Below are 24900 nucleotides of genomic sequence, written 5' to 3'. Positions count from 1 at the left end.
ATATTATATTATATTATATTATATTATATTATATTATATTATATTATATTTTCTACTTGTCTGAAAAATAGCAACAACAAAAAAAGTTGAATGTGCTGAATGAATATTTTCTTTTAATCCCAGTTAACTACCTGTAGGGCATAAACTGCATAAATTACACAATCTACATTTGCTTCATTTTTAGTTTATTTTTATTCATTACTTTCAGTTTCATTGGAATGTAGATAAATCCAGCCCTGTACAGAGATCCATGCTGATTGTCATCCATAAAATTGTGGATAGGCTGCTTAACTACAAACTTACTATAGGAAGGAATTTCTGTACTTTCTCTACTTTGGGTATTTCATTGCCCAGAGAAGCTGTGGGTGCTCCTGGATCCCTGGAAGTGTCCAAGGCCAGGCTGGACAGGGCTTGGAGCAAGCTGTGATAGTGGAATTTGTCCCTGCCCATAGCAGGGGTGGAATGAGTTGGGTTTTGTCACCATTGGTATAAAGTCCCTGTTAGAGTGAGGCAGAGAGGAATTATATTCAGACACTTCAATTTCATCTTTTCCAGATTATTCAATTCAAGTAAGAAGATTGATTTTTGTTTCTATACATTCCCCAGAGGCTCACAAAGAGGATGGAGGGGAACAGATCCCTCTGCCCCTCTGGCCGTGCCTTCATCCCCAGTGCCTGGGTAAAAGTGGCCAGGAACAAGGCAAGTGGTGGTGCCTCACACCTGCTTGCATATTTGTGGGGGTGGAAAAGAGCAGATGTCCAGAGCTGCCACTTCTGGGAGTCCTGCAGGAATGTGGGGCCTGTGACAGCTGACTGAGCTGGAGGGGCTTTGGATGGGGCTGGGAGGGGGTTTTGGTGCCTGCTCATGGCCTGGCAGAGCTGGTGATGGGGAAGGGAGGCGGAAAGTTGGTGTAGACTCTGTAATGAAAAGGTTGTTTGAACCTGGAATATTTATGTCCTGAAAGTGGAAATTGATTGCTCTTCCCTTGGGAGACACCCAGTCTTGAAGTCTGTGCTGGATTTTGGGTGTATTTTCTGGGTTGGGTGATGGGAAGGTCGGGTTGTCAACCTCTTCAGCCTTGGGCTGATACAGAGAAAGCCAACAGCTACCATCAGTCCAATCCCTTGGAGTTCCATTCCAACCATAACTGGGGCACAGCAAGGGTGGTAGGACACAACCATCTCAAGAAAAAAGAGTGAGAATTAGCCTGGTTTGCACCCAATATTCAACAAATCTTAAAATGTCCCCTGAACCTTTGCATTCTCTGAAATGGCCATTGTTGAGTTTATTTAAATATTGAATTTGTTTATTTATATATTGAATTTATTTATTTATTACCTTTGCAAATTCATTGTCTGAGCGTCCAGCATGTCACTGATCTCACGTTACTCCTGCTGTTATCATTACTGATAGATAAGAAGTGAATTTCCCAGAGCCCACTAAGCATGGAACAGAGCTGGGAAGCGAACCTCTCTTCCAGGTATTCCATCTTTTAAGGACACTCAGTCTCAAATATGGAGTTCCAGCTTGTGGGTATCCTAATTTATTCATGTTAGAATAGGAACAGAATTCCTGCCTTTTCCTCTGTACAGGGCTGTATTTCCATGGCAGAGGGATTGGAAGTAGATGAACTTTAAGGTCGCTTCCAACTTCAACCATTCTGTGATCCTTTGACAGTTCCATCTGCCTTCAAGGCAGAAAAAAAGATCCTGAAGAACGATTGGTGAGTTTTGACATGTATTTAGACAGGATAAAAAAAAGGGATGCCTTAGGGTAGAGTTTCAATCTCATCCCACTGGTGTTTTCACAATTAAGCAGCTTAAGGAAGATCTCCTCGAGGTCCAAGTCCATGTCAGGCTTTTGGAAAACAGCCTGCAGATATTCACACACTGCATGCATCACCAGGTGCAGATTTGTCTTTCTGAAGTTGGGATGTGAAACTTATTGTCCCTGGCTGCCAGAGGATGGAAAAATCCTTCCTGCAGTTTCCAGGTAACATCAAGGCTTTTTCCAGCACTGATGAGAAGTTTCTTCACTATTTTCCTCTCCTTCCTCCCCATCCTTACAGCTACTAAACAGCAAGAGTTCCTCAGGATGCTCTTGGGATCACAGCAGAGCTGAGCAGATCCTGAACCCAAAATCCCACCCTGCAATCCCCCTGGGCAGGCAATCACCCAATTAACACCTTGCAGTGAGAACCCTTGAGCGCTAATTGAGCTGGATTTATGGACAGGAGGGGTTCAAATGAGGGCAGTGCCAAACTTTGTTTGCCTTAAATAAATTGAGTCCCCACTGCCAGGTCAGTGATTTGGAGCCCTTTCCAATGCCCTTTGCTGTCCCTCCACGCAGGAGCTGCAAGCATCCTCTCTTGTGCCCAGCTGTTGCCCTTGAGGTTTACACAGCTGCCGTGGGGAATGGGGGTGCAGCCTCCCCAGAGCCTCAGAGCCACAGCAGGGTCAGAGGTGGCCACGTTTGGGCTCACAGAGGAACAGGTGGGCACAGGGCTGGCATTTGGAACACTGGCACTTTTATTTTTAATGGCCCTCCCTCCCCCCCTGCACACACGGTGCTGGAAATGACTATGAAATGCATCTGGCTGGGGTGAACAGGCATCCTGCCCTTAAATAAGGGAATAATCTTGGGTTTGGGGGTTGAATAGTCATTCAACTCACATTTTAATGCATGCAAACCCGTTCTGAATTAAAGCATTAATTTAGACTTATAATGTATGGAGCAGGTTCTGATCAAGGCTTCCTTCCTCATCCCACCCATGGGCTCTTTTTCTCTCTACTTCTGTTTTTCTCTTCATTGCTGGGTTGATGGGTCTGTGCAGCATCAGGCAGAAGGATATGTCAATTAGAGGTGTAATAATTACCAATTATTCAGATCACTGTCAGTACTGAAAAGCTGGGGTGAAAAAATTCTGCTGTGGTTCAACTCAAGTAGTTTTTTAAGACTGGGCGGGAAGTGACTTCTTGCTGGATTCAGGTAAAGAAGGTATCAGGAAAAGAGAGGGTAGTGGGAAAGAAGTTGTTTTGAGTGAGAAAATAAATTAATACTCAGAGCACTAATAATGAATAGAAGATGTGCTGAGCAGTGATCAACCTGTCTGGGGCTCCCAACAACCCTGAAACATCCCTTACACTTTCACTGAGGAGAAAAGTGATAGAAACTCACCACATTTATCTCAAACTGGTGCTGCCTGTGGCAAGGGGTTTGGAACTAGGTGATTTTTCAGGTCCCTTCCAATCCAAACCATTCTGTGATTCTCTGATTGCTTTCTCCTGGAGTGACAGGTTTGGTGTTCATCCGCCTGACTTCCATGAATTTTTGGTTTTTACTCCTGAGGGGATAATATCTCTGGGATGTGACTCCCTGAGCAGTGAGTCCACCTTGGCAGGGTCCACCTGGGAGTTTGCTGTGTGTGTCACCAGATTAACAAAGTTTGGGCAGAGAGAAGCCATTAATGCTCTGCTTGAGCCCTCTGTGTGATGGCAGGCTGTGGAGCTGCACACCAGGCCAACAAGACCAAATCCCACCCCAGGGATTTGACAATTGTAAAAGATCTCATATCCAGTGTCTGGCTTTGCACAGCTGGGATCATTGTAAGTTGTTCTTTTGCACTTTTTTCTTTCCTTTTTTTTTTTTCTTTTTTAAATCAGGGCTGTGGTACTTTTTTAACCAATTGGCTTCTTCTTACATAGAAGTCAGTTGGTTAAGAAAAGAAGAAAAAAGAAAAAAGAAAAAAGAAAAAAGAAAAAAGAAAAAAGAAAAAAGAAAAAAGAAAAAAGAAAAAAGAAAAAAGAAAAAAGAAAAAAGAAAAAAGTGTCATTTGAGTGCAGCCCTGAGGAATACAGTGGCAAGCCATTCCCTCTGCTGGAGGTGAAGCAAAGCCCAGGAGCAGCCTGCTGCAGGGTTCTTTCCTTTCATGTGACTAATACACACAAATCCCCCCTCCCTGGGGGCTGGGGGATCACTGACAGCAGGGACAGGCTGTGAGAAAGGGGTGAGGGCAGCCAAACTGTGCTCTTCTTTCATTCACCAGGGTCAGCTGTCCCACCTGTTTCTCCTGCTTAGGCATGGGGAGCAGGGATGGATGGAGGGGATGGGGCAGTGGCAGCACTCACAGTGAAAACTCCTCAAAGGGAAGGAATTCAGTTTTTAAATGAGAAGAAAGTGGGAATTTGCTATAGAGGGGGAAGGAGAGAGGCTGCAGGGCACAGCAGGGCTGGCATTTGCCTGAATCACTTCCTTGAGAACTGGGGAGCAGGCCAAGAACAAGTTCCCTAATGAAAGACTAATGATGGATGAAGCTCAGTAGGTGCTGGGTTGCAGTTTGATCCCGAAACCCAATCCTCCACCAGCTGTTTGTTTAAGCAAATGCTGAGGTTCACTCCACAGCAGCGCCTGCCCAGGCTTCCCCAAGAGATTTCTTCTGCCCAAATGACACCTCTTGGTTTTGTCCTTCTCTCCAGGATCCAATCTGTGCAGGTTTCCTTTGGGATGTTATCACCTATCTTGCAAAACGTGCAGCAGGCATATTTTCCCACAGGCACTTGGGATTTTGTCCCTTTCCTCCTGTTTAAAGTGAAAGCTGCTTTAGGGTTGGACACTCCCTGGTGCGGTGTGGCTCCAGAGTGCCCAGCACAGCAGAGCTGGAGCCTTTTTTGGGTGACAAAAAGCCCCGTAACACTGAGACTGGAGGAGTGATGGTCCATCACACCTATGGGAAGTGTGGATGCATCTGTGAGCAGCCCAGCAGAGGAAAATCTCTGGGAAGAACTCAACACCAAGAAGTTTTTCACAGTGCAGAAGCAGCTTGTGCTTTACTTGAAATTGCTTTTTCTCCTTTGTGACTGTTTCTTTTTTTTCTTTTAGGAGGATTTTTGTATGTGGCAGGTGCTGGGGGTGTTTAGTCTGGAGAAAAGGTGGCTCAGGGGGACCTTATTGCTCCCTCCACCTGAAAGGAGGGGGTGGCCAGTTTGGGTTTGGTCTTTTCTCCCAGGTATCAAGTGGTAAGACAAGGAGAAATGATCCTAAGTGGTGCCAGATTGGATATCAGGGAAAATTTCTTCACTGAAAAAGTGGCTACCCAGAGAAGTGGTGGAGTCACCATCCCTGGAAGTATTCAAAAAGTTTTAGTATATAATTTTCTTTTAATATAACATATATTGTAAAATAATGTCTTAAAAATTAAATAATAGAAAATATATAATAATATATAATATATATTATTATAATACATAATATCATATCATATCATATCATATCATATATCTAATATATAATATATATGTACTATACTATACTATACTTACTCTACTATACTATTATATTAATTATATTAATTATATTAATTATATTATATTATATTATATTATATTATATTATATTATATTATATTATATTATATTATATTATATTATATTATATTATATTATATTCATAATAGGTATATAATATTAAATTATTTAGTATATATTATACTATATAATATACAAATATACTATAATATTAAATATAAAATAATAAATCAGCCTTCTGAAACATAGAGTCAAGATTCTCGTCTCTCCCCTCATCCTGGGACCCCTGCAAACACCACCACACATCCCCAGGGTCCAGCATCTGCCAGGGGCAGGAGGCTGAGGGGACCCCACATCCCCTCTGTGTCCCACAGGAGATGTGAGCACAAACACACCCAACCTTGAAACCAAAGAAGCCTCAAACCTGTCATTAAAGCAGCTGCACCAGCAATAAATTTAGAATTTAAAGAAGTTCAGTGCCTGTTTAAATGCAGCAAGAGTAGCTATGGGAACAAGCTCAACAGAGTTTTTATCTTGCTGAAAAGTGACCCTGTAAAGATGTGGAAGACTCCTGGAAGCACCAGCATTTTTCCTCTCACAGGAAAGAGTTGAATCTCTTAAAAATCAGGTAAAAAAGTGAGCCGGGTAAGTCAGGCAGTTCATTTACAGGCTGCAAATATAAGTAGAAGTAGTGGTAATAAAAGGTTTTAAAATCTCAACATCCTAATAATGTGAGTATTAAAAATATTCACATTAAGAATCCTTAATGTGAACATTAAGATTTCCAAGGAAGAAAATGCTTTTCTTTTCCTTTTTAAAGGAACAATAAAAAGGGGAGAAAAAGCCTGAACGCTGTTCCTACTAGGAGACATTTTCAATTTCCCATCCCTGGAAGTGTTCAGGGTCAGGCTGGATAGAGCTGAGAGGTAATGGAAGATGTCCCTGCCCATGGTAGGGGGCTGGATCTAGGTTATCTTTAGGATCCCTTTCATCCCAAATCATTCTGTTACTCTAGGATTCTTGGCCAGGGGCTCTTTCTTCTGATTTGGGATTGATCATGAACAAGCTGTATTGGCTTTCTCCTACTCAGATCCCTGTTTAGCACTACTGCCCTGCCTCAGCTCACCTCCCCATGGACAGTAGCCTCACCCAACTGGATTCTGAGGGTCAGCAGGAGGAAGACTGGGATTCAAAGGGAAATTTGATCAGAGAAAGTTTTCCAAACCCCCTAGGTTCCTTTGGAAATCCCAGCTCAGCACCCTGCCTGCCGGTGTCTAACGAGCCTCCCAGGAAAAAAAGACATCAAACCCCAGGATTTATTATTAATCAGCCCAGCTTCTTAACAGCTTCTCTGTGACCTTGGTTGCTAGGAAGTTGGTGTCAATATAGGAAAAGTGAAGTATTAATAGAAAGAAAGAGCAGCTGTAAGACCTCAGCACAGAGCAGCATGGCCAGTGGAAGTCTTCCAGGCTGCTGGTAACCCGGTCTTCTAGGAGAGGGGTAGTGATTTCACACTGAAAGATAGCAGATTTAAATTAATTATGAGGAGGGAATTGTTCCCTGTGAGGGTGGTGAGGCCCTGGCACAGGGTGCCAGAGAATGTGGCTGCCCCTGGATCCCTGGAAGTGTCCAAGGCCAGGCTGGACAGGGCTTGGCGCAACCTGGGATAGTGGAAGGTGTCCCTGCCCCTGGCAAGCAGTGGAATGAGATGAGCTTTAAGGTCCCCTCCAACCTGAACCATTCTGTGATGGTAATGCCAAGCTGGAAAGCAGAGATCTCTCCCTGTGTCTGGAAAGCAGGGATCACAGCCCTGGGGCGGAAATGTCACTAAGCTCAAGCAGCTTTAAGCTCTTTTTCTTTACTGTGTGTCCAGCATGGCACACCTTGCATTGCAGGGGAAGCTGCTTATCCAAAGATAAATCCAGAGAAACACAATGCTGCTGGCCCCCAAGTGGCATCAGTTCCCTAGAAATCTGATCTAGGGAGTGACAGCCCTGCCCAGGACAGGAGGCTGATATAAATGAACTTTTTGGTCCCTCCCAACCCAAATCATTCTGTGATTTTATCATTCTATCAGTTTACACTCCAGCAATGAGCTCTATCAGTCTGGCTTTCCCCTGGGATGCATTTTTCTCTCTTTACAAGGGTAAATGCAGGAATTGTGCATTTCCACCTCATTTCCTTGTGCCAAGGCCTGACTTTGGCAAGCAGGAGGCCGGGAAGGCCGCTGCCCTTGCTGTGGGGTGGCGGATACATCAGCCGGGGTGGGAGGGAGGAGGGGATTGCAGTGGTCGCAGACAGAATTGTTAAACCTCTCCTTATCCCACATTATCCCCCCCTCAGCTGTCCCTCTGGGAGGTGCCATGTGGTGCCAACAATTGCCATGCTCCTGTCGCGAGGTGGCTGCTGTGAGACGAAGGGAGGAGCATGAGGGGACCCCCTCATCTGGATCCTTCAAGGCTTCTCCATCCCAGAAATGCTCCAAGTCCTGAAGAAACAGAGTCTTTCCGTGCTGCTGCCTCTGAAAAAGGCCCCATGGGCAGTGTCATCCCTGCCTTACACACCAGTGACACTGTTTAGCCCAAATCACGCTCTGGTAAGCGCAAGAGCTGGGAATAAATCCCACATCTCCTCTTCCTGTGCTGCCTGCTTGAACCTGGGCTTTTCCTCAAGCACAAGGAACTAACACAAAACACTCCTGGACCTGTGTCAGGCAGAGCAGTGGCAGCCCGGCCTCTCCTGGGTTGTATTTCAAGTGTCAGACAGGTCTGTGACAGCTCCATGCTTCCATCTAGTGACAAAAAGCCACTGCTCACACTTCCTGCTTGGTTCTGCCTCCTTTCTGGGTCACTGCAGGAGTATTTCTCACATTCTGGATGCTGGGCCTGTCCATAGGGCTATTTCCATTTATTTACTTAAAGTCTAAACCCCTAAATGAGTAACTCCAAAGAAAACCAGGGGTGAGGTTTTTGAGCAGAACTGTCCTTTGGCAGGAAAAAAGTGGCTTGCACATACCATACAAACATGCACTTGCTCATCAAAATGTGCTGGTTTCTTTTTTAGTGGGTAATGTCCCTAAAAACAGGCATCAGCCTGTGGTGACAAAGTATTTTCACATCCTATAGCAAGTATTTTCTATCCTATAGCAAGGCTCCTCTGTGACTTGGTCATTCCTCTCCTGATCTGGTTATTAAGGAAAATGTTTTTCATAGAATCATAGAATCAAAGAATGGTTTGGGTTGGAAGGGACTTTAAAGCTCATCCAGTTCCACCCCCTGCCATGGGCAGGGACGCCTTCCACTATCCCTGGTTCTCCCAGCCCTGTCCAACCTGGCCTTGGACACTTCCAGGGATCCAGGGGCAGCTGCAGCTTCTCTGGGCACCCTGTGCCAGGGTCTCACCACCCCCACAGAGAAATCTTCTTTCTAATATCCCATCTAACCCTGCCCTCTGTCATTTTAAATCCTTCCCCCTTTTCCTGTCCCTCAAGGCCCTTGTAAATGGTTTCTGTCCATCTTTTTTGTAGGCTCCCTGCAGGTACTGGATAGATGCAATTAGGTCACCCCAAAACCTTCTGTTTTTGAAGCTGAATTCTCCCAATTATCTCAGCCTTTTCTAGCAGGAGAGTTGCTCCATCCCTTCAATCATCTTTGTGGCTTCCTCCAGACTTGCCCTTTCCCTCTTTTCAAGTTCCATCTCCTTTATGGGTAGGGCTCTCTGTGCATTGTTTTTCTTAATCTGTGGCTTTCTGCAAAGAATAAACTCCTCATCCCAGCCAAATCCTGTCGGAACCCAGGATATTCCTCTGGCTGCTGTGAAGGACTCGAGACCTTGATAGGGGGCTCAGAGACCTTGGCACAAAGTCAAAAACACCTGTGCCTTCGATTTTAACCCATGGAAACAATTACCAGCTTTGTGTGAGGAGTTACAAGCCACAACAGTTTGAATAGAATGTTAGTGAATTTATCACAGGGTGAAAATGTATAATTTTGGGGTTTTTAGAATGGGGGTTCAGGAGGTAAGATGGAGGGATCTGGGCATGTCCAGTCTTTCTCCTTCTTGGCCTCCATCTTCTGCTGTGATGGTGGCACTTTTGGATTGGTTTAGAGACAAACTAACATAGGTGATAAGTATTGAAAAATTATTATAAATAAAGTACGCATAGTTTTTAGTAGAAAAAGATAACACTGCCCTGAGGGCGGTCAGTGTGCCTCAACCCAACCTGCTGGACAGACCTCACTGGGTCAGAGAAAGACAATGTATTAGATAAGAGCAAATAAACAATCTTGACAACGAGAGCTGAGGAATTGTCTTCTTCTTTGGCTTTGGGGCTGGGAAAAAGAGACTTTCTAACACCTCTAGGTCACCTCGAACCAGAGACCTCATTAAAATCCTTCTGATCTGCAAACCTTGGACATTTGGTTGAGTTTTTCCTGGATGAAACATTGTCTTAGCATTGGATCACAAAGTGCTGTGGATGCTAATACCAATACTAATAGTTTCTGCTGACTACAATCTAGAGAGTTTGAGTGGCAGAGTGTGTTGGGAGCAGCAATAAACCATAATGGCCCTGATCAGCCTCACCTGGGACCACCCTCCCCAGCCTGGCTGTGGTTCCAGAGCATGATTTAACCTCATCTGTGGCCCTGTGCTCCCTCCCTGAGCTGTGCTGTGGAAATACTGCTCTGTAATCCTCCTCTGGTCCTGTATTTTATCAGGATCATGGGCTTGTGTTGTAGCTGAGCACCCTGTCCTGTCTCCTCTTGTTTCTGAGGGAGTTTCCTGAAGGGACCTTGCACCTGGTCCATCCCCTAATTTGGGGCTGTGAGTGGACCCTGTTATCAGCATCTCTTTTGTTTCCTGGGTTCAAGTTGTTATCCTTGAACAGCCTCTACTTGAAGCAATAGTTTTTTGTTTGAGAATTCCCTCGAGTTTACTCTTCCTTCTGACCACATTTCCAGTGTAATTCTGCTAATGAGTAAACTGAGTGTAGATCACTGGTGGGGTTAACTTACATGAGGTTCCTGTAACCATTGGCTGAGACACTGGGGCTTGGCCTAAGAATAAACCAAGCAGGATTGGTTCCACTGCTGGGCAGAGCTCCAGAGCTCCCCTGAGGGTTGATTGCCCGTGACTTTGTGCCACTGAGTCTCTGAATTGAGGCTGAGCAAGCCTGTTCCACCTCCCTGTGGGGCTGAGGTGAGAGCATGAGTACATTCTGCTGCTGTTTGGTGTGTGGTAACTCATTAAACCTCAGTTATGCTGCAGGGGTCTGGGAACTTCCTGCACATTTCAGTGGAAACTTCCATGAAGGTTTTCATACCAGGGCAGGGGCTCAGCAACCTTTGAGAGATTCCATCAAAATCCATCTGGGCTTCAGAGAGAGGAGGGCAGAGGTGGGAGTAGAGATGTTATTCAGTGTCTGGGGGAGGCTGGATTGCATCTTCCCAGGAGCCAAGGCTCTCCAGGGCGTGAATGATAACACTGAGAAAGTCCCCTGCCCTCTTTTCCACAGGCAAAAAGACCTGCAGGGTTAAAGCTACTTGAGAAGTGATAAGGGATCTAAACCTCCTTCGGGCAGAATTCCCAGCAAATGATGCTGTTTGGAATACCATGGAAAAATTAAATTAATAATATGTAAGGGAACCTTGAAGTCCATTTGCTGTGAAAGTCAGTCTCAGATTGAATATCAACATATCAAGAAGCAGTTGTCATGTTGTAGGAGAGAAAAAAAGAGGATAAAATGGATTAATTGTCTTCCTGTTGGAGGACCTAACCATATGCCAATGGAAGAATGATCCCAGTTTATTTTTGTTATTGTCATTAAAGTCTTGGAACAAAAGAGTTAATAGCAACAAGTAGCTTAGGTTAATGATTAAGCACCCTCAGTGGACAGCTCTGAGCTATCTGTGACAGGATTTGAGCCTTTTGGGAAGCTTGTCTGGTGGGTTTCAGCACTGGGCAGAGTGACTGACACAACCCCAGCCTGAAACCTGTGACAGAGCTGGTGCCAAAGGGATGGAGCTCTTGTGCTGCTATCAGAGCCCATGCACTTCACATCAGAGCAATGGAGGAAGAACAAATTGAATAAGGTAAGTAAAGCCAAAATGACTCCTAAAAATAATAACAAAATTAAATCAAAATTATATTTTCGGCACTTGCATTGAAATGCAGCATTCACTTGTGCTGGACTCTGCCCCATGCACTTTGCAGTGTGTTAAAATGAGCAAGAAATAGAAAGTGGTTACAGTGGGTCCTGTGGTCCATAAGCAATAAAAACCAGGTTGGATGGGGCTTGGAATAGCCTGGTCTGATGGAAGGTGTCCATGCCCATGGCAGGAGGTTGGAACTGGGTCATCTTTAAGGTCTGTTCCCACTAAAACCATTTTGTGATTTAGAAATGAGGCCAAATTAATGCACCCATGCTTTTTCCATACCGCGGGTGAAGGCAGGAGAAGTTGTCAGTCTGTCCTTAAATGTTAGACCAGCACCTGACATGGACTTTATAAAGGAAATGTGTGATATCTCTGGCTATGACAGAAAGTAAGACCTGGTCTGCAAGAACTCAAATGTTTAAATTCTTAAATTATTAGAAGAGTTCACAGCTATTGCTCCCACAGGTTTGCAGTGAAAAGAAAGAATACAGATTTTTTTTTTTTTTAAGTTACAGGGAAGGTCCGGGAGCCAGACTCTTGTGAATTCCTCATCCAATGTTCAAGATGAACCTTTGGAGAACTTTCCTGCTGAGTGCTGGGCTGATATTCTTGTCAGGTGGGTGATGGAGAGGTGTTGTCTCCAACCACACCTGCAAAATCCAGAGGGGTTTGGACACAGACTGCCTGTGAGTCATGGAGAAAAACCTCTAAAAGGTGTTGAAAAGTATGGGATATTGACTGTAGCACATTGGACATTGTCCACCATTATTATTGGTTTTCCATGGCATTACTTCCATAGCCACAGAGGAGATTTCTGGATCAATTTTCAATTCTGTGTGTTCGTATCATACCTATTGTTTTTTGTTTACTTGATGATAAATATGTCACTCTTTTCATGTTGATATTAAGGGTTCATGATGAAAAAGTGTCCAATATTTGGATTTGGTGATCCATACTGATGTTTGATCAGATGGCATCCAAATATAGCTAAGAAGTTGGAAATCTCGTAAAATGTTAATAAGGAAAGTGAATATCACCATGAAATCATTTCTGGAAAATTTTGCAGTGGCTGCATAAAAGAAAGCCTGATTCATCTCTCAGCTTCAGAGAATGAGGGTATCCAAAATAAATCCTAAATTATCTAAAGAATTTGGTGTCTTTATGAAAAGCATGGCATAGCAGGTTATAGGTGATTAACATCATGAAGCAGGAGTTCTTTTCCAGGCATGAATGACTCTCCTAAGGACTTCAGAAGGAAATAGCTGGACAGGCTGTCTGGGAGCCAGAATAGGATATATTCTGTAGGCACCCTTAATTTTTGGGTGCCTAAATAAATCATCTTTGAGAGATGAAGGAATAAAAATGATGTTTATCATCTTTAATTCTTGGGGATGGCAGGAGGCTCAGGCTGTACCTTGGTTCACCCTAAAGGCATCAACACCTCCCTGAGGGGAGGTGTAAACAGGGGACAGTGGTGAGGGGAAAAGGATGGGAAACATGATGAATTTGGATGGTTGAGAAAGAAGAATGGGATGAAGGGTGGGATCACAGGAAGGCAGCTCTCAAGTCACTGTGTCTCATCCTGAAAAAGGTTTTTAGATATTTGCATTTCCCTTCGGCCTGACGGAGCTGGTTTGTTTTTGCAGGGACAGCCTCAGGATCCCTTGTCAAGCCCCAGGAGGGGAGCATTGCTGGGGGAACATGGATTACCATCACCCTGGATGGTGAGCTTTAAACCGAGGAATTATGCGTTGAAATAGAATCACATAAAGGATTGAAAGGGATCTTTAAAATAATCTTATTCCACCCCAGTGCCATGGGCAGGGACAACTTCCACCAACCTAGGTTGCTCCAAGCCCTGTCCAACCTGATCTCAAACACTTCCAGGGATGCCAAAATAACAGATAATCAGCTCCCTTCTGAGGTTTGTGGTTGGAGTGACAAACCCTACCCAACAGAGGCTATAACACTCATAGCATGAAATCAGCTTGAGATGATGACTTTATAAACTATTCCTGAAGGTTTATTTCTAAGCAACAAAAATCAAAATATTTACTTTATTTTTTTTCAGACGTAGGGCTAGAAATTTCTTCCCTGCTCCTGCCCTTTTATTGAAGAAAAGCTAAAAATTTGCCCTCTTCATATGTCCTGTGATGCTGGAGCATTTTAAAACTCTTATGATGAACATGAGATCTGAGTAAAAATTTCAGAAAATTGTATGTCATGTCCATTCTGGCCCCAAACCAACTGTACAAAGCTGGGTCTGATTTTGCACAGTGATGAATATTTATTCACTGTGAAGAGAGTTGGTTTCTGGATCAGCTGTGCATGGTCATTAGCTGGCACAGGCTGCCCAGTGCAAGGATAGAGTCACCAGGGGGATTTAAAAATATGTGGAAATGCACTTGGGGATGTGGTTTTTACCCTTCCAATCCTCTCCCCATGCCCCTGGGGGGAAAATGAGTGAGTGGCTGTGTGGGGCTGAAACATGGTTTTAAAAAGCCTGATCAAGAACTCCAAGCACTATTCCTGGAGACTCTGAGTTGTATCTCCAAAAATGCTCATTGTGTGACTGGGAGTGATTCTGTCCTCACAGAGCTCTTCTGTTTGATTTTATTGCTTAGGCTCAGCATCCCACCAGGTAGAATCTGTCTCTCCAGCCAGTGCATCCCAGCTGGAGGTGTCCCTGGTGCACCCAGACCTGCCCAGGCTGCCGTGTGATGTCTCTCCTCTGTATTTGGACTTGCCCTCCATAAGGTGCAGAACAAGGTATGATTATGATCCATAGTTACACTGTGGGTGAGACCTTGCCCTTTGTCAGACAGGATCCTCATTTTCCTTCAGTGTCTGCACAGGAAGTTTGGGAGTTGAAAGAATTCCTATGGTGTTGGAATCTGAAATGTAGGGAATTCTCAGAACTTTGGGCCTGTAAGGCAAAGTTTAGAATTAGGATTTGATCTGGGGCTTTGGATAAGGCTTCCAAATTTAGTTATTAGAAGTGAGAATGTGGATTTATAGTTTAAAACAGAGGTTGGTTAAGTTAAAGAAAAGGAAAATTTAGAGTTTTAGAGTATAGTACTATATACTATATATTACTACATACAGAATATACAGTACACATATATATATCTATATATACACTATATAGTATATATAGTATGTATAGTTTATATATACTATATATACACTATATATTATATATATGTATAATGTGTATATATACTGTATATATACTATAAAGTGTTTATATATATACTATACCGTATATACTGTATAGTGTATATATATACTATAAATATATTGCATATACTATATAGTGTAGTACTGTAGTACTATATATAGTATAGTATATAGTAATATATATAGTATATTTTTGTGTTATAACATGATTGACTAATAAAACACTGTATTATAAGTTTATAAGACAAAATATTTAAGGATTGGTTTAAAAGTATAAATATCCTTGTTGATAGTGTTTTATTCATTAATAAATATTTGCTACTAGAGGTCTTGTGACCTTCTGAGCCATGTGGTGAAGATGTGAATTGAACTCACCTTAGTTGCTTATGTAGAAGATAAGGAAAATAAATCACATTATTTAAAACAACTCAGAAATCCTCAAATTCAAAATTCCTTCACAAATCCTCATGCTGTGGCCTCACTGAGTACCTGCTAACCTGGGTTGATTGATTTTTGTTTTAAATTCATGAAGCACAAGGAGACCTTGAGGGTCACAGTGAGGCTTCTTGGGCAGTCCAGGCTCAGACCTTCAGAGGTTTGTAGACATCCAGCTCTCAGATGCAAAACTCCCAAGGAAATCTTGGAGGAGACTCTACCAGATTTTGGTGTCCTTGACCTGTCCAAGGTGATAGAGAGAGGTTATGAAATAAATATGGTTCCAAGCACCAGCTGGGCAGTTTGAGCTGCCTGTTTTCTATCCTGTCATAGCTTTAACACAGGTGGTTGGCCTGGAAGACTGGGGTGTCTGGAGAGGGACCTAATGGGACTCTGCCATATTTTTCTGCTATGATTTGCCTGGGAGTTAATTCTGGTGGGTGCTGTGCTGGGAAACTGTGTGGAGCAAGGATGCAGCATTAATTTATGGACCAGGATCAAGATGCCCTGCAGACCCAGGGATTAATTTTATTACAATGAATAACAATTATTTTCTGTGCATGCCTAATGGGAATGCTTGTGTTTTGCATTACAATAATTTAGGTGGAGTTCCAATGCAGTCCTGTCACCTTCTGCTCTTAACTGTGATTTCTTGCTGTGCTTCCACATTTATTTAAAATTGTTATTTTAAAGTTTGGCTTTATATGTGTGGAGTTTGGGCTGACAGTGTAAAGCTCCTTTGCTCTATGGATGTCTCAGTGGACTTGCTGTGAATGGAGACTCTGTAAAGGACTTGACATTTTCTAAACACAGTTTGTATAAAAATAATATAATACACATTTTCTTCCACCTAGGTCTTCACCCCAGGACGGTTTGTACCACGTGGAGGTGATCTTTCAAGGACATGTGATTAACAACCTGACTGAGGTGGAGAAAGAGAACTATTCTTTCAAGGTAATCACCAAGTGCAGAAATGAGGATAAAGAATTCAAGGTATTGAAGGGAGTGAAGCTTGAACATTGTGTCACAGGAAATACATTGAAATGGATGGAATCATGGAATGGTTTGGGTTGGAAGGGACCTCTAAGACCATTCAATCCCCACCCTAAGCTAAAGAAAGATGGGGAGAGACTTTTTGCAAGGGCATATTAGAGACAGAACCAGGAGGGATAGCTTCAAGCTGAAAGACACTGGGTTTAGATTGGAAGTTTGGAAAAACCTCTTTAATGTGAGGCACTGGCAAAGGTTGCCCAGGTAAACTGTGGCTGCTCCATCCCTGGAAGTGCTCCAGGCCAGGTTGTGTGGGGCTTGGACCACCCTGGGACAGTGGAAGGTGTCCCTGCCCATGGCAGGGATGTGGAACGAGAACATCTTTAAGGTCCCTTCCAACCCAAACCATTCTGGGATTCTGTGATCTCTTGCAGAGCAGAATCCTTAACCATGACTGTGTGCTTTGGGATGAGGCCTGGTGTTTTTGACAGTCACATCCCACCTCTGTGCTACGTTTGAGCAAAAACCCCAGCACTTTCAGTAAATTGCACATTAAAGCTGAAGAGTCATTGGGCGGTTCAGCTAGCTTGGAGAGCTGATGAAAAATCACCAGGGGATGCTGTTAATGAGGCACATTCCAAGCTAAATAAACCACAATGTGTCTCTTTGTTTTGGGGCTGGGCCCTGGGAGCTACATGTATTAAAATTAATTTTGCCTCTGCTTTAGATTGGAAAAGCTGCTGCAGGCACCAACAAGTCTGAGCAGCTCACAAGACTCTGTCAGCCAGTAGCCCCAATTTCATGCTGCTTTTGGCTTCTTTCTCCACATCTTCTGCAGCCTGGAGTATGGTGTGATGGTGCCTTTGCTCTCCAGAAGTGGCCATTGCTGGTGGAAGTTTGTGGCTGCTCATTCATTTTTAACATGACCAGGAGGGAAGGGAAAGGCTGAGTTCTGAAAGGGAATGGGCTTCAAGGAAAGCTTAGGAAAAAAACTGATATATGCAATGGTACCTTTGAATTAATGCAACAAATTAAATTTTTATGATATTTATTTGGCTGTGAGCAGCATCTGTAAGTGCCAATGAGGTCTTGAGGGGGATGATGAAGGGGGTAGAGAAGATGAGCATGTCCAAAACGGGTGGGGAAGGGTCTGGAGCACAAATCTGATGAGGAGCAGCTCAGGGGGCTCAGCCTGGAGAAAAGGGGGCTCAGGGAGGAATTTCTCACTCTCCACAACTCTGACAGGAGGATGCAGCCAGGTGTGATTGGCCTCTTCTCCCAGGTTACAAGATACAGGATGAGAAAATTGCCTCAAGTTGCACCAGGGAAGGTTCAGATTGGATATTCGGGGAAAATTTCTTCCTCAAAAGATTGTCAAACACCAGGGAAGTGGTGGAATCACCAGCCTTGGAGGGATTGAAAGACCATGCAGATGTGGAAATTTGGGATATGTTTTACTGGGTTTAGCAGCGTTGGATTAATTGTTGGACTTGATGATTTCCAAGGTTTTTTTCCTCAGAGGTGAAGTTGGTCCTTTCCCCAAAAAATCTCTGTTGTTTTGCTGTAAGATGGGTCAAGACAAAGTCTTTGCTCCACTGCTTTAAGGTACCAAACAAAATTGCCAAAGAGCAGCTGAAGTATTTCACATCTGTGATGATGGAATTATTCTAAAGTATATGCTATGGGGAAGATAAATGGTGTCACCATCCAAGATAGAATGCAATTTTTAACTTCAGCTAAAGCATGATTTAGAAATTTGATATTGTATTAAACTATGCCTTCTGACATTGGATCAAGCCAGGATGGGCAATTTGGGCACAAAAGATGATGTAAAAATATCACTAATCCAGACTGTGAATGGAGAGGGGGTAAGAAGGGAATAATTCTCCCTACTCCTTTCCCAGAGCAGGAATCTGCTACAAAGATCAGATGTGGAGTATAAATTTCTGAAATGCAGCTGCTGGCTGGGCTGTGAGCAGTGCACCATCAGGTGGGGTTGGACTGCTGCAGAAATAGCTGAAATGTCACTGCAAATTTATCTTTGCAGTTCTTAACTGAGCAGACACCTGTGGTTTACCAAATTCATCCATCATCTGGCACCCCAGGTATGGGACTTTGTTTAATCTGTACTGCCATACAGACCTTTTGCTTATTGGGGTTTTAGATCAGGCTTTAAAGTTACATGAGAAGTCATTCACTGATTTTGGTCTGAAAAATTAACCGGAATATGGCAGATTTTTTCCCCCCTATTTCTATTATTTCTGTATTTCCAGGTTTCTTTAGAGAAAATTGAAAGTTTGATCCTCAAAGTCAAGATTAAACAAAAGATTTTGGTCTCTCAAGAGTTCTGACAGTCACATGGATGATTGTGTCACACAGATGTGCCTCAATCTAAATCAATGCCTAATTTCTAATTGTGTTCAGGTGTAGTTCAGGTCTAGATTCTCATGCCTTGCTTTAGGGTGTCAGTATGGAGGTTTCTGTGTGTTAGCTGGATGGATGTTTCACCTCCCAGTGTGAGTGAAGAGCAGGAGAATAATCTGGTCACGGATATGCCAAGATCCTTCTTTAGACCTTCACCCTGTCTGGTGTAACAAATGATGTAATTTTGGTTGTCTCATGAGGTTCTACTGTGGAATCATTTTAGAAAGTGGGGTTTAGCTAACAAAAGAGTTGAGGAAAAATTGTGAACTCTGTGCAAAATCAGATCTGCAAAAAAAAAATCATTTTTCTGGAATGAATTGGGGGGTTTTTTGGTGGGAAACAAAGATATGTGCTTTGAGAAAAGTGAATTTTAAGTGCAAAATCATCTTGAGCCATGGTAAAAGCTGAGAGCACATTCAGTGCAGGAACCTCTGCAAAATCTATAAAGACCATTAATTCCTTTTGTTCCATTAATTTCCTTTTGCTCAGAAAATCTGCAAATCTGTTCTCTGCTTTTAAAAGTCTCTCTTCAATTTCCATTTCCTCTTAAACAGGAAATTTAATTCAGATTCATGGGAAGACAATTGCTGGCAGATATGAGACCCTGGACTTCAACGTGGATTATATTGATGGGTAATTATGAACACTCAGCTATCTGCTGCAGTCCCTGTAAATTGGCATTTCTTCCATCAGCCTCCTCAACAGCAATAAATTGCAACCAGTTGGCCCAGAATTGCCATTTACTTCCTTTGTGGTTTATTGCAGCTCATGAGTTGGGCTCCAGCAAACTTTGTTAATCTAATTGCCACTGGTCCATTAAGCTGGTTGGTTTGTTTACTGGCAGCACAGTCAATCACAGCTCAGTGTGAATTGTACTGTAATTGCAGCTGGCTGCTGTAGATTTTCTTTTGGCTAGCAAATTAAAATTTAACTAATTAAAATAATGTCAGAGTTGAAAAGTTAAATAAATTTTCCCCTTTCCATTTGCATTTTTTTAAAAAGAAAAAAATGAATTAGTTTGAAGCAGATGCTCTGGTGAGCCAGAAGACTAAAGAGAAGTATTTTGAGACAAAAAGCTTTGTTGTTCACTGCTTTAAACACTCTGTAGTTGTTTTCTTATTCTCAGAGGTTTGATACTTTTCTAAATGTTGCTTCTGTGGTTACATGCAATAGAGAAAAGCAGCTAGGTTTAAAAAAACCCTTATTTTAGGACAGCAGCCCCTTTAAACAGAGTGAATCCAAAATGAGCATCAACTCTGTCCTGCTGTGTGTCATATGTATTTCCATATGCAGGGATATGTTACCAATTGTTAATTTATGATTTCTGTGTCAGTGAAGAATTAAGCCCAGGTAAGTATTTTAAAGATAAACTATTAATCCACAGTTACACTGCTGGCAGTTTAAGGATCATTTCAGGTGTGTATTCTCAGTAGTTAGAGATTTTAATTGAAGCATCAGATATTTAACGCTGATACACTTTTTGAATTACCTCTCAAGCTGATTGGAAATGTCCCTTGCTAAGTGAATAAACTCCCTGCTGGCATGAAGGAAAGTCCAGCACAGATTCCTGCCATGCCATCCCTACCCTGTGCACATCAGCAGCCTTTGTTTGGGATCAATTATTGCTTTACCTGCCTCTGGTGGAGCCCTGGAAGCTTTGATGAGAGGGAAGAAAGGCCGCTCTGTCTGAGCACAGGCTGGATGTGCCTGCAGTGCTCTGCTGCCAGATTACTCATTTACAGCTCAGCCTCACCAAAAGGAAATGGCCTCAAAATCCCAGCATACCAGACAGGTTCCCTTTGTAACTTCACATGAATAATTTGCCCATTTTTGGTGTGTTAGGAAATAGGTACCAGGTGGGGACTTGGACTTGACCAGAGCAGTCTGCCACTCAGTCACGCTGATTCAGGATTTGGAGCAAAAAAAGGGAATGGTTTTTGTGCTTCCAAGTGTGTTCTGCACCTTTTCCCATGCTTTGTATGGGATGCTCTGGTCCAGTGATGCTGAACAAACATTTGGCAGCACTGATATTTTTTTCAGTCTTCCTTAAAAGGAAAGGTTCTCAGTATCAGCCACCTGTACTAATAAAAGCCAACTCTTTTAGGAAAACCTCATAAAACTGCATTCTGAAACATGGGCCATAGAAAACTGCAGAGTGAGGGATGGGTCATCACCAAGTGTTTGCATTACAGGTTTCAGTTACCTTTTTTCCTTTAATTGGCTGTTAATTCTCAAAGAATCATTGCCAGCCTTTTTTTGCTCTGCTAATTACTCTGAATTTATTCCTCCCACCTTCTTCCTCCTCTCCAATGGAAGTTGTCCCATACAGATTCTTTAAGGAACAGATATTTACATTTTTTATTAGGAGCTTGGGTGATTTCTGCTGGAAGCTGTTTGTAGTGTTTTTCCTCAATGAAATAAAGAAATGTCTGAGCTATATTTTTATTGTACTTGCTGTCGGTGGTGCTGCCTGCTGGTTTGGAAGGCATGGGTGGGTATTGCCCTCCTGGAGTTCAGCCTTGCTCTCAGGGAGGAGGGATTGGATCATTCTGAGGTGTCTCCAAGAGGGCCCTGCTGCACTCTCACAGAGCTGCAGCCCCCACAGTATTTGGGGAATGCACTTTGCAGGTGTAGAGATGAGAGATTAGGGCATGTCCCATTTTCTAGGTTAATAAATGTTAGATACAAGTAGGGGGAAATTCCTGTCCCTTGGGAAAATATAGACTGCTGATTTTAACAGGATCAGGTTTCCATCTGCATCGCATTATATCTTTCCTGTTTATTTTTTGCCCAGGCCAGCTGTTCTTACCTCAGAAGGAGATGGATGGACCAGTATCTGCTCTTTTGCTGACAGGAGAGCTGGAACCACGTCAGTCCTGGCTTACTTTGGGTTTGTGTTGGTGCAAGGGTTCAGCACAGCTTGTGCACAAAAATATTTGTGGCTTTTGGAGAAACTTTTCTCTTTTGGCTTAAAGTGGAGACAGAGCCTGGGGGGTTATGGTCTGTGATGGGGTGGGTGAGGGCTGCTGGCTTTCTGCAGCTTCAAATGCTTAAACATAAATGTGATTTTAGTGGTGGGAATTGTGTCAAATTGTGTCATTCCATGGCTCCAGAGGGTTGATGTAGTGCCAGCATATCTGTTTTAATTTAATTTCTAATTCTCACACTTTAGGAACCTGCAAAGGAGCAAGTAAAGGGGAAACATTTTTGTCCTTCTATTCACCCTCCCCTTATGCCTGCATTTGTCCCTGCTCAGTTTTTTATTTCAAGGGAGAGTTCTGAAGGCCACCAACAGCATCAGCTTCTAGAAACAGGTGTAAAGGAGCCATGCTGGAGCACTGCTGCTGGAAGACATCCTCCTAAGCTGCTGAACTCTTGATCTTTAGTGGGAAGATGGGTTGTTCCTCTCCCATCTCACCTGCTTCACTGTCATGTTTCTAAAGACAGCAAACCTATTTGGGTGTATAAACCCATATCTCCTATTGAGTAGTTGATTCTGCTATATTTTGCTTATTTTTTGCTCCCAAGGCTCAGTGAAGTCCTTGCTCTCCCCACAGTTACCCTGTTGAGGTGAAGGATGGACTGGGGACCCTGCAGTGCCGGGTGGAAGGGAATCACATAGGTTGGTGAAAAGGGCTAAAAACCATGGGTTTCTGTCATTCCTGTAGCTCCAGAGGATGCAGGGAGGAGGGTGTCTGTCATGAGTGTCTGCTCTGTCTCCAGGCTGGAATGTGACTCAGGGCTGAGTCCATAAAAGCAGCTTCAGATCAAGGCTTGCAGCACAGCCCCTGCCCTGTTTGTGTCCCCTGCACAGCCTGGGAGGACATGAAGGGAAACCAGGATGTGATGTGGGCATTGCTGACAGCCAGCAGTGGGATTTGGGGGTCCTTGCTGAGTTCCCTGCTTTAATCCTTCTTGTCTGTGACGTCCCTTCCCTTTAGTGCTTTATTAGAGGAATAAATCAGGTGTTCTTTTCTAGTCACAGTCTCCAGTAGCAGGTGGGATCCCTTTCATTTTTCCTCAATCCAAGCACCCTGAAGAAGCTTCTAATTTCTTGTGGAGGTCTAAGCCCCAGCCTTCCTATTTGGGAAAGATATTGTGAGTTAAATATGTAAAATAGGTTTTCCTTACTGTTGTAAGGAAAGTACAAGAAAGGGAGAATTGGGCATAGAGAACCTGGACAAGGTTTGGTAGGATTTACTTCACACTTCTGCCTGAAAGCATTGTCACTTTTCTCTCCCCCAGGGTCCCACAATGTCAGCTTCTCAGTGTTTAACAAAGGAAAGTGAGTAAAAGAAACTTTTCTCTCTTTTCCTCTGGTTTTGCATGGGAATAGAGCTGCATTTGAGTCCAGGATGAGTGAATTATGCTTTTACCTTATCATGTGCTTCATTGCTCAGAAATGAGGTTTGTTATCTTGAGGATATGGTTGTCAGATTTGGAATGACATGGGAGAATGTTTCTCCCCAAAGTATTTCCACTTTGGTGTTTTATACTTTACCTTCAGTGACCAAAACATGAGATACCTTATCTTGGACAAGGGGGAATGGCTGAAGGAGGATGGATTCAGATTGGATATTAGGGAGAAATCCTTCCCTGTGAGGGTGGGGAGGCCCTGGCACAGGGTGCCAGAGAATGTGACTGCCCTTGGATCCCTGGAAGTGTCCAAAGCCAGGCTGGACAGGGCTTGGAGCAGCCTGGGACAGTGGAAGGTGTCCCTGCCCATGGCAGGGGGTGGAACTGGATGTTCTTTAACATCCTTTCCCACCCAAACCATTCTGTGATCTCTTAAATCCAGCTGAACTAAAACCTTTCACCTTGCTTTTAACTATTCATCCACATGGGAAAGAATTTAACCGTAAAAGGAGGTGAAAACAGGTTCTGACTGTGTCAGAACATACTTTACAATGTGCTAGTACTTCTAATAAAGTGTTTAAACCTTTTAATGGGGTCTCATGAATCAATGTGCTGGTGAAAGGAGCTGTTGGAGCTTGCAGAAATGTTCCACTGTTCCTCTGGAGAGTGAGTGTCCAGCCCTGCCAAATGAAGGTTTGCTTTTATTTACATGGCCCAGGATCTCTCAGGCATTTTCTGTCTTGCAGGTCAGCAGTGCACAAAGGTGCTTGGCTCATCAGTGCCAAACAGGAGCTTTTCCTGTACCAGACTCATCCAGGTATTCCCTGATCCACCTCACTGGCACTGTCCTCCCTCAGTCCCAGTGTGATCTAGGAAAACACCTCTCACTGTTGCTTTTCCCAGGGATATAATCCTGTTTTGTCCTAATTTTGCTGTTCCACTTCCCTGGTATGGGCTTTATAAGCAAAAACCAACCAGATTTATGTGTATGCTGTTCCTTGTCCTGTTGGATCAGTTGCAGAATTGAGGTGTTGCTCATAGGGAAACTTTTCCCCCTTAAATCACTCTGTATTTTTTGAGGTTGAAATTTTAGAAATGTAGACCTCAGGATGAGAACTCCCACACTAGATACAGGGAGGATGTGATGTTCAGCTACTCCAAGAATTGACTTCTGGATAAGTGCTGAATGGCAGGGTACTGCACCATTAGTTATAAAAAATTATTAAAGGTACATTAAAAATAACATGCATGGGATGTTTCAAGCTGTATTGTATACAACTGTTTGTTAAAAAGGCTAATTTTATGTCTTTTTTTACAAGTTAAAGCAGAGTAAAATGAAATAACCATGCATGAAGTTGGCTGTAGGCAGAGCAGAGCAGAAAGATCTGCCAGATCTGTCCAGATCTGTCCTGTGCTAGTCAGTAGCCAATATTGTAAAATTATTGTTTAAATACCAGATGAAATAACAAAAAAGATGCAAGTATAGACCAAAACCCCCTATCTTCTTATTATTAGACTTCTTTTTTTCAGAGCAATACAAATAGGACTGGGTGGTTAAACTCCAATATGAGTCAAAGTGGGTAATTGTCATGAAAAGAAAAATAGTTTTCCTGTGGAATGGCACACTTGGAATAGATAAAGTCCTGAAAGGATCCCATGGCTGTGAAGTGGACACTCAGATTTTCTGCTCCCTCCATTTTTCCCTGAAGTCTGAGGGATTATTGGAAAGAGTGGTAACATTTAGACCTAAGGACTAAGTTGAGATGTGAGTCAGAGAAGATCAAGAGGATTAAAACGGTTTTAATTCTGCCTTGCTTTTCCCCCTTTTTCTCCCAGAGAACCTCAATAGCACAGAACAGAGCAGTTTGCAATCTGAGCATGACAGAGGCAGCCCCTACTAAATAACAGCCCAAGCATTGCAGTGTCCCCCTTGCCATGTGGCCAAATGATCCATGCTGCTCATTCCTGGTGTCATCCCAGAGGCTGCCAAAAAAGGGGATCGGAGAGAAACTGGTTTTGAAAAATGCCAGTCACTTGTTTTTAAAATTTTAAAAGTT

At 43.1% G+C, this 24900-nt stretch overlaps 1 protein-coding gene across 1 annotated transcript in view; it reads left to right on the top strand.

The window, feature by feature from the left end:
• The first annotated feature begins 11963 nt into the window (after positions 1 to 11963).
• Positions 11964 to 24900, top strand: part of PKHD1 (PKHD1 ciliary IPT domain containing fibrocystin/polyductin) — a 238734-nt gene continuing 225797 nt past the window's right edge. Inside the window, exons 1-10 of the mRNA XM_063153146.1 lie at positions 11964 to 12074; positions 13105 to 13182; positions 14083 to 14227; positions 15928 to 16027; positions 18111 to 18168; positions 19042 to 19120; positions 21282 to 21356; positions 22045 to 22109; positions 22733 to 22772; positions 23590 to 23660. Coding sequence (XP_063009216.1) covers positions 12014 to 12074; positions 13105 to 13182; positions 14083 to 14227; positions 15928 to 16027; positions 18111 to 18168; positions 19042 to 19120; positions 21282 to 21356; positions 22045 to 22109; positions 22733 to 22772; positions 23590 to 23660 — 772 coding nt within the window. The 5' untranslated portion in view covers positions 11964 to 12013. The remainder of the gene's footprint in view (positions 12075 to 13104; positions 13183 to 14082; positions 14228 to 15927; positions 16028 to 18110; positions 18169 to 19041; positions 19121 to 21281; positions 21357 to 22044; positions 22110 to 22732; positions 22773 to 23589; positions 23661 to 24900) is intronic.

The sequence above is a fragment of the Melospiza melodia genome, chromosome 3, assembly GCF_035770615.1.
Source record: "Melospiza melodia melodia isolate bMelMel2 chromosome 3, bMelMel2.pri, whole genome shotgun sequence".
Taxonomy (NCBI): Eukaryota; Metazoa; Chordata; class Aves; order Passeriformes; family Passerellidae; genus Melospiza; species Melospiza melodia.
This window is presented reverse-complemented; position numbering and strand designations above follow the sequence as displayed.